The 9,669-nt window shown below is 56.6% G+C and overlaps 1 protein-coding gene across 3 annotated transcripts; it reads left to right on the forward strand.

Annotated features, from left to right (window-relative positions):
• Positions 1-1,513: 1,513 nt before the first annotated feature.
• PLTP (phospholipid transfer protein) lies at positions 1,514-9,510 on the forward strand (the record flags this gene model as incomplete). Of its 3 annotated transcripts, XM_084247949.1 has the most annotated exons (15): positions 1,514-1,613; positions 1,705-1,804; positions 2,567-2,695; positions 2,973-3,128; positions 3,856-3,919; positions 4,001-4,064; positions 4,730-4,821; positions 5,752-5,928; positions 6,017-6,076; positions 7,141-7,305; positions 7,399-7,466; positions 8,453-8,495; positions 8,591-8,654; positions 8,739-8,815; positions 9,214-9,510. In XM_084247949.1, 15 exons carry the CDS (start codon positions 1,514-1,516, stop codon positions 9,343-9,345), a joined length of 1,491 nt encoding a protein of 496 aa, XP_084104075.1. In that variant the 3' UTR covers positions 9,346-9,510. The 3 variants fall into 3 exon arrangements, with proteins under 3 accessions (XP_084104075.1, XP_084104076.1, XP_084104077.1); XM_084247950.1 differs by lacking the exon at positions 2,973-3,128; XM_084247951.1 differs by lacking the exons at positions 2,567-2,695; positions 2,973-3,128.
• Between the last annotated feature and the right edge of the window lie 159 nt (positions 9,511-9,669).

Genomic DNA, 9,669 nt, shown 5'->3' on the forward strand with positions numbered 1-9,669 from the left:
ATCCCACCTGGCTGCACGCTAACAAAATACATGTTCCAGGGACATCAATCATCCTGGCTTCTCCTTCCTTTTCTTTCTCACCCATTTGGCAACAAAAAGGTAGCAAACACCTATTCCATTCCTGTCCTGAAAGCTGGGAACACAGTGTGTGTGTGTGGGGGGGGGGGCAGTGGTTGGGGGATGATGCAGAGAATCCAGTTTCAAAAGTTCATCAAAAATCCACAGTTCCACAGTTCCTGGAAAACACCCAATCTGCCTTTGGGGTGTTCCGGGCTTCTGTGCTGCTCCTCCCTGGCTGTTCACCCTTGCTTGGAAGCCCCTGGGAGGCCTCTGGGTCCTTCAGGCCCCCAGGTAGTGATGTAGAGACAGGTGGAGTCCTGCAGCGAAACCCAGCGAGGAGAGGTCTGCAGAGGGAAGGGGGGTGGGAGAGGATAAAACGCGCCCTTGGCCTTGACTGTGCATTGCCCTGAGCAGCCCTTAAGGCCCCAGAGGCAGCTCCTGCTCTCATCAGATTTTGCTGGATGAGGAAACTGAGGCTGAGCGACCCACGTTGTGACTTGCCCAGGATCCTGCAGGAAGAGATGAGTAATTGGAATTTGAACCCAAGACCTAGTGAACCAGGGGATCTGGGGGCTGGGTAGGCCGACTCCTGCCCCTCCCTCCCTCCCCTCGGCGTGGGTCCCCCCCACTTGGCTTGACACAAGCCAGGCTTGTCACGGGGCTCCATACAGCCCTCTCCACCCTCCGAGCTGCCAGCGTCCCGCCCCGTCCCCTCCCGAGCGCCGAAGGAGGGAGAGCGGGAGAAAGAAGGGGGGTCGGGAAGGCCGGCTTTATAAGGGCGGCTGGAACGGCGCTGCCCGCCAGACCCGCCGCCCGGAGCCCGGAGCTGCCCGCCGCCCCACGGGACCGCCTGGGCTCCCAGTGCCACCGCAGAGTGAGTTGGGGCGCGTCCCCACCCCCCCACGCCCTCATTGAGCCGCGTGGTCCACTGAGTCCGGGGTGGAGAAGGGCTCCCCTAAAGCAGGGAGCTGAGGTGGGGGGCGCGAGGCAGAATCCGGCAGGGGGGACTTAGGCCCGGGGCCGAGGCGGCCGGCAGCGCCCTCCTGGCGGGCGCGGGGCCGGGGAGACCGCGAGCCGCCCCCCCCCCCGGAGTGCGCGTGCAGCGGTCTCCATGGTAACGTGGAAGCCGCTTCTGCCCTGGGCTAAAAGGGGAGGATGTCGGGGAAGGGGGTGCCGGCCCCTGGCGGCCCAAACTTCTCTCGCGGCGATTGCACGAGAAAACCGAGGGTGCGCCCCGCCCGCGAGCCCCAAGCCCGCGGGGAGCAGAGAGCGCGTCGCCTCGGGACCTGTGTTCGCATCCGCCAAGGGGAGGCAACGCTGTTGGGCCCCAGCTCCCCGGGGAGGGTCACGAGGGCAGCGGTCCGGGCCCGTCCCCTCCTCCAGGCGGGCTTGCGAGGAGGGGGCTTGAGCCGCCCCCGGACTCCCGCGACCTCCCCGCCCCCAGCCCCCCGCCATGGCCCTGCTCGGGACCCTCCTCCTGGCGCTGCTGGCGGGAGCTCGGGCTGAGCTCCCGGGCTGCAAGATCCGCGTTACCTCCAAGGCGCTGGAGCTGGGTAAGGCCCGGGGCGGGGGATCCGGGCGTGTGGGAGTGGGGGGTCGCCCCAGCGGAGGGCGCGGGAGCTGAGGGTCTCCCCGATGCTTCAGTGAAGCAGGAGGGGCTGCGCTTTCTGGAGCAAGAGCTGGAGACCATCACGATCCCCGACCTGCGGGGCAGAGAGGGCCACTTCTACTACAACATCTCCGAGTATGTGGGGGAGCTGGTGGCGCCGGGGGTGGGGGAGGCCGCGCGGGGTGCTTGAAGGCGGCCCCTGGGGCGGGGCCTCGGGCGCGGGGGGGGGGGGGCTGGGGAGCCCGGCCGGCTCGCCGGAGGGGCCGCAGAGAGGGTGGGGCAGGGCCAAATCGAAGAGGCGGGACTTAAGGAATTGGGGTGCCGCTGAGAAGATAAAGGTCAAACCCGCCAATACAGGTGGGACCAGGCAGTCGGGGGTGTGGGGTGTGGGGTGGGCTAGAAAATGCAGGTGAGGCCACAAGAGCAAAGCAGACCCGTCGATTTAAGGCGCAGCCAAAGGACCCCGAGAGGCGAGTCAAAAATTCCGCCAATGAACGAGAGTGGGGTCCAGGGCACCGAGACCGGTCAGGGGAACAGGATATAAAGATTTCGGGTGCAGGAGGGAGGGGTAGGGGGATTTGGATATGGAGCTTAAAGAATGGAGGCAAAAATCCAAAGACCAGGTCTAGCCACCCCAGGCTGTGGGAGGGAAGGGGGTGCAAGTAACCAAACTTCTACATGACGGGGTGAAGCGCCCTTTGAATACCTGGATCAGAGGGAGCTAATGCATCAGCCAAGTAAGTCCAAGTTCCAGTCACCCAAATCCAGGTGGAGCACTGAGGGCAAACGGAAGAATTCATTCACCCACCTCACCTTCCCCTGCCCGAACTGAATTTCCCGTGGCTGGTGCGGACCCCCTCTTCTTGGTCCTGAGTCTGATTTTGAGGCCTCCCGCAGGGTGAAAGTCACAGAGCTGCAGCTGACATCCTCTGAGCTCCATTTCCAGCCAGAACAGGAGCTGATGCTACAAATCACCAACGCCTCCTTGGGGTTGCGCTTCCGGAGACAGCTTGTCTACTGGTTCTTGTGAGGATCTGGCACCCTCAGGGCAGTGGCGGGTGAATCAGGAGGGCCTGTGGGACTCTGGGTAATCCTTTAGCCTTTCTGAGTCTCAGTTTCTCCATCTGTACAATGAAGACAATAATACCCACTTTGTGGGGTTTGGTAGTCTGTGTGGCACCCTGCAGAAGTGAAGCCTGAAGAGGTAACATGATGGGTGGGGGTCAGGTGCCCCATGTTCTAGGGAGGAGGGTAGTGAAGACTCAGACAAGCTCCATGCTTGAGCACCCCCATCCCTTGGCAGCTATGATGGAGGCTATATCAACGCATCTGCCGAGGGTGTGTCCATCCACACTGGTCTGAAGCTCTCCCGGGATCCCACCGGCCGGATCAAAGTGTCCAACGTTTCCTGCCAAGCCTATGTCTCCAGGATGCATGCAGCCTTTGGGGGAACCTTCAAGTAAGCCCGTCCTGTCCCCAACCCCAGTGCAACCCCTTTGCTGGCGCAATGCACAGTGCACAGCTTTGGGAGTTCAGTGGGTCCAGATCTCAGTGCCACGTCCTGGCTGTGTGGCCTTGGGCAAGTCACTAGAGCTCCGTGCTTCAGTTAATATGACCTATTTTGCAAGATGTTGTAAGGGCTATTTGTGTTAATAGATGTAACATTTATATATTTTTTACATATATTAACACAGTATGAGCAGAACCTGGCATATAAGTGAACAGTCACTTAGGTAAGGGCAATTGTGAGAATGAGTGTGTACAGTTTGGCATGCACTGGGTTCTTAATAATTGGTAATTCTTACTACCAATACCAAAAATAATGGCTCCAGATTTTGGGTCAAGAAGGGGGACTTTGAGGTGGGAGTCTGGGAAGACTTCCTGGAGAGGAAGCACCTATACCCAGAAAGGGGGAGTCCAGAGCAGGAGGTCTGAGGGTAGAAGGGAGGGCATGAGTAGGAACTGTGGGCAGATTCATTCGGCTGCTGGCTGCAGCGGGAGGTGAGGAGGCCTTAACATCCACTGGAGGGGGCATTCGGGTCGAGACCTGGAAAACCTCCATTAAGGAGCTGGCAATCCAGGGGGAAACTCAGGTGTCGCCACCATCTCTCTGGTCATTGTGGTTGCTGCTGGGCCTGGACTGGGGTTGGGCAGAGTTCGGGCTCACCTGGCTTCTCTCTTCACAGGAAGGTGTATGATTTCCTCTCCACATTCATCACCTCAGGGATGCGCTTCCTCCTCAACCAGCAGGTGTGAGCAGTGGCAGGTGGGGGGACAGTGAGGGCAGGTGTGCCTTCTCTTTTGAATTCCGTGACTCCCTCCCTCTCCCAGATCTGCCCCGTCCTCTACCACACAGGGATGGTGCTACTCAACTCCCTCCTGGACACCATGCCTGGTGAGTTGACACTGGCAGGGCGAGGAGCTCTGGGCGAGGCCCTGGAGCTGCAGAGGGATGAGGAGGTTGGGTGTGCCGCTGGCAGGCAGCATCCCAGGGTGGACCCCTCCCCAGGCTGGCTGTGCTGTGGAACAGTCCTGAGCTCACACATGGCTGCTGCCTGCACGTGTGTGCCCCCAGCTAAGTGCTGACTTTTCTCTGGGCCCTGCCTGCCCTTGGGGTTGCTGTGAAGATTTCCTGGGGGGGATGGTCATCCAGGTCAATGTGTGTTTGACTTCATCACTTAATAGGTGCTCAATTAACACAGATTCCCTTTTCTTAAGCTGTGACCTGGGTAGTGTGGGGCAGAGATCATTACTCACACACAGGGCATGGGAGGGAAGGAGGCAGGAGGGGAAACCAACTGGGGATTTTGTTGCCATCTTGCTTAGTGATTCCATGAATGTAAAAGTAGTGGGATAAAAATAACAATAGCTAACCTTGTTGAGCACTCGCTGTACACCAGGCACTAAGTGTTTTCTACATAAGACTGACTCGATCCTCACAACAACCTTATAAAGGAAGTATTATAGTCACCATTTCATGGATGAGAAACTGAGGCCCAGAGAGGTTAAGCATGTTACCCAGCATCACACAGCTTTGAGTGACACAAGGCCTCCCCGCAGTGCGCAGCGCTGTGGACAAGCATGTTGGCATTGACTACTCCCTCTTGAAGGATCCTGTGGTGTCCGCCAGCAACCTGAACATGGACTTCCGGGTGAGCGCTCTGGCTGGTGTGTGTGTCACCTCTGCCCAGACTCCCTCCTTCTCCTATGTTGCTGATGTTAGCTTCCTAAGGCTGGGCTCTGAGGAGGACATCCCATTGCTGAGAACGCCTTGGGCTCAGCCTCCAGCACCTGGCATTTGAGCCTGCTCAATCTTTTCTGGACCCACCTCCCCAACTTCCCCCTGTACCTCGGCCACTATGCTTTCCCATACGCCCTCACTTCCTGCCACAGAGCCTTTGCTCATGCCCTGCCTTTCCCCGTCTCCTCTGAAGAAGTGGGGCATGGAACTCTGTGCACATTTCACCTTCTCATAACCCTGAGTCAGGCACTAACATGCTCATTTTAGGGGTGTGGAGATTTGCTCAGGGGTGACATCACTTGCTCAAGGCCACACACCTGGTATGTGAGCATACCTCTGCTCCTCCCAGTGTGGTAGTACAGTTCCAGAGCATGGGCTGGAGCTGGAATGCCTGAAATTCACATCCTGGCTCACCATCCACTTACTGTGTGACCTGAAGCAAATGGCTTCACCTTTCTGTGCCTGTCTCCTGCTAATATATAAATGGAAATAGGACAGTCAGAAAACATGTCTTACAGGGTTGTGATGTGGATTGAAGGAGTTGGCCTATGTCAAGGGCATGGAAGAATTACTACATAATTACTATTGTAGTCATCTAGCTTTCAAGGTCTACTCAAATGCCACCTCCTCCTTGAACCCTTCCCTGTGCCTCCCTTCTCCACCCTACTGGGACTGCCCCTTGCAGCTGCCCTCCCTCCAATGCTTTTTAAGAACTGTGCTGGTGAGTTCCCCAAGGACCCCAGCTGGGTCCAGTTCTCCCCCCACCCCTAGGTGCCTGGCATGAGACTGGGAGACATCTGGGCCAATCTGCCTTGGCTCTGACCCTGACCCCCAACCCCAGGGGGCCTTCTTTCCTCTATCAGAGTGGAACTGGAGCCTGCCCAACCAGGCGGTGGAGCCCCAGCTGCAGGAAGAGGAGCGGATGGTGTACGTGGCTTTCTCTGAATTCTTCTTTGATTCTGCTTTGGAGAGCTACTTCCGGGCAGGGGTCCTACAGCTATCACTGGTGGGGGACAAGGTATGCCAAGGCCTACTTGTGGGGTGGGCAAGAGGGAGCCTGTGATGGAGCTCACAATGACTCTGCCTTCCCCCAACCCCCTGTCCAGGTGCCTCATGATCTGGACATAGTTCTGAGGGCCTCCTACTTAGGGAGTATCGTCCTGCTGGTGAGTACTGGGGGCTCGGTGCATGGACAGGGTGCATGGCTAGTGAGGCAGAGGCCCTAGGCAGCCATGGAGTAGACAAAAGGCTGGCCACTCACCCAGGCCAAATCCCTCATCTTGCCTTCCCTGTTCCCAAATCTACGAAGGGAGCTTGCTACCTCCTGCTCATCTCCTTCGCAGAGCCATGATGAGGATGGGTGAGCACCCACCCTCTGCAAGCACAGGGGCTTGGACACCCACTGATATGTTCTTTTCACTTATTTTCCCTTATTTAGTGGGGGCAGGGGTGGGAGGTGAAGAAATAGTTAAGTGGCCATTCAAGGATATAGCCTCGGTTCAGTTTTATAAATGACAGAGCTGGGACTTGACCCTGGATTCGAATCTGTGTGATTCAAGATCACACTGGCTTTCTCTTCTGCACCACACAAGCTCACGGGGGTGTCTGAATATCAATGAATTCATGCATGATAAGCATGAAGATCAACACCTGGTGCAGGGAGAGCTCTGTACACCCTACGATCCTCTTTCCTGCTGTGATTGCTGTTGTCATTGGAGTTGACAACTCAGCACTGTCACCAGCATGGACTCCCTGGCAACCAGAAAGCCATAAAACCTTGGACTGATTGTTTGACTTTGCTGTGCCGCAATATCTCCAGCTCAAAAATGAGAATAATTTTACCTGCTTCTCATAGCTACCGCGAGGTTGCATTGAGCTACTAACACATGTGAAGTGTGCGGTGAAGAGTAAGCACTTGGTCAGTGTGGGCATCTGCAGGGACTCTTACACTGCCTGCAGACAGGGCAGTCTGGTGGGAGTTAGGACAGTTAGTGCAGACTGTCCCTAAGAGCCGAGATTAGAGACAGATCCTGAATATTTGTAACGTAGGGAGGCAGAAAGGAGACATGCCTAGAATCAGCCATTCCTTGGTGTGAGCAAGTGTGCAAAGGCTGCACACAGTTCCGGAGGGTTGGAGAAGCCACCCCAGTCTTCATGTTTTCCAGTTTCTGTGCTCCCAGTGGCCACAGATCTGGGACTTGACCTGTCCTCCTCCCTGCTCTGTCCTCAGAGCCCTGCAGTGATTGACTCCCCGCTGAAGCTGGAGCTGCGGGTCTTGACCCCACCGCGTTGCACCATCAAGCCCTCCGGCACCACAGTGTCTGTCACCGCCAGCGTCACCATCGCCCTGGTGCCGCCTGACCAGCCCGAGGTCCAGCTGTCCAGCATGACCATGGTGCGGGCATTAGAGTGCGGGCTGCCGAGGGTCAGGGAGAAGCGGCCTATGGACCCTTGGGATCAGTAACACCCCCTCCCCACTTACCTGCAGGACTTGCGGCTCAGTGCCAGGATGTCGCTCCAGGGGAAGGCGCTGCGCATGCAGCTGGACCTGCGCAGGTAGGCGGGTCGGTGGGGCTGGGCAAGCCCTTGACCTCAGAAGGCTTGGGACCCTCACACCTGCCTTAGCTGGAGAGCTAAGATGCAGTCACACCGAAAGGCCACTAGAGAGCTGGGCTCTCAATCTTAAAATGCACTTCACTCGCTTTACTCGTGTCACTTGTCAGCATCCCCCTGGCCACCAGGAGGCAGGCAGAACAGGTGTGATGACATGACCAGACAGACAGCAAGGTTAAGCGACAAGTCCACAGTCACACAGCAGAGCGCCCAGCATGGGTTTTGGCAGCGGTCGCAGCACACCTTAGCTGGGTGATCTCGAGACAACTCATTTTATCTTTCTAAACTTCTTTTTCTTCCTACGTGGAGGTGAAAGTCACTCGACTTGGAGGGGCTGCGCTATGCATTACGGTAGACACTAGTCACACGTGGCCACATTTAAATGAACACATTTACTCCTTCCCAGTGGCATGAGCCACATTCCTATGGCCACCAGGAGCGAGTGGCCACACACACACACAGCGCTGAGACAGATCACTTACAGGAAGCCCGATCGGACAGGCGACTCCGGGGCTAAATGAGATGGCGCAGGGTAGTGGTTAAAAGTCTACATTTTGGAAGTCGGGTCCGCCATTTTCCAGCTGTGGGACCTCAGGCCAATGACTTCACCTCCCTGCTTCTCATTTGCCTCAACTATAAAGTGCATTTTGCAACAGCGCCTGCCTTGTAGTGTTATGAAGATTAAATCAGTTGGCACTATAAAATATTTTTAAAATGTTTAACCTCGTAAACATGTTTATCACCTGTCAGTTTTGGTAGATAAACATGTTTACTGTCAGTTTCGTTAAATAAAAATTAACGTGCAAAACCATCAGCAGGAGTCTGGCATGTCATCCATAGAAAGGTGATGGGGGACTAAGGGGCTCCTAAGGGTAGGTCATGGTGGGCTAAGGAAGGGGAGCTTCCAGACACTTCTTTCTCTCCCACAGGTTCCGAATCTACTCAAATCATTCCGCACTGGAGTCTCTGGCAGTGAGTGGCGGCTGGGTGGGCCCCGGAGCTGGGCGGGCAGCCAAGCAACCCACCCTCTACTCACTGCCCTGACTTCATTTCCGCCTCCCTCCCAGCTGATCCCGCTGCAGGCACCTCTGAAGACCATGCTGCAGATTGGGGTGATGCCCATGATCAATGGTAGGGTTGGGGGTGTGGGGAGGGAGGAGGAAAGGCGAGGGGAACTGTGTGGGCCCAGACTGAGCTTGCTGTTCCCACCCACAGAGCAGACCTGGCGTGGAGTGCAGATCCCGCTACCTGAGGGGATCAACTTTGTGCGCGAGGTGGTGACAAACCATGCAGTGAGTGGGCATGACAGGGCAGGCGGGCAGAGCCTCCCCGCCCCCCAGAGCCCTCCATGACCTGAAACCAGCTCCTTATCCATGCCCCCCTCCATTTTAATCTTACATCACTCTTCTGGTCCTTTGCACACGCCTCCCTGATTCCACTCCCAAAGCTGCTAGCTAATCTCTCAAGTCTTAGGGAAGAGGTCACCTCCTTCAGGAAGCCTTCCTTGATGCCCACAGGCCATGTTCCTGCAGGCTATTTTTCAGCACTCTTCACACAGTTATGAAAACCACTTTGCTGCTCCACTTCTCCCACTAGAGACTGATAATCCTAGCAACCAAGGACTCAGCCTCTGTTACTAAACTCTAGCCTCGGTAACGGAGTGAGTAGTTCTTTCTCCCCCACTGCACAGGGCTACCTCACCATCGGGGCTGACCTTCACTTTGCAAAAGGGCTGCGAGAGGTGATTGAGAAGAACCGAGCTGCTGACACCAGGGAGCCCCAGGCATCCAGCGCCCCACCGCCTTCCACGGCAGCCGTCTGAGCCCTCCACCTCCACTCCGGCAGCTGCATTCAGGACTCCAGTACCTCTCACCCCCTTACAGCCTAGTGTCCTCCCTAACCCCCAGTGCCACAGAGAAGACAGGGTTTTAAGCTGTACCCAATTTAATTCCATCATCACGGTCAGTCCATCAATTATAGTCCAGCATCTCCCTCCAGTGGGCTGCCCTGAGCTCTGTTGTTTTTGGGGTGGGATCAGTGCATTCTAAAAGCAGGGAGGCAGCCAGACCCCACCCCAATCAGGAATAAAGTGCTGTCTATGAGAGGCACTGGGGCCCCGTCTGGAATCCACAGGGCTTTGCAGGGG

Source organism: Talpa europaea, assembly GCF_964194135.1.
Source record: "Talpa europaea genome assembly, chromosome: 11".
Taxonomy (NCBI): Eukaryota; Metazoa; Chordata; class Mammalia; order Eulipotyphla; family Talpidae; genus Talpa; species Talpa europaea.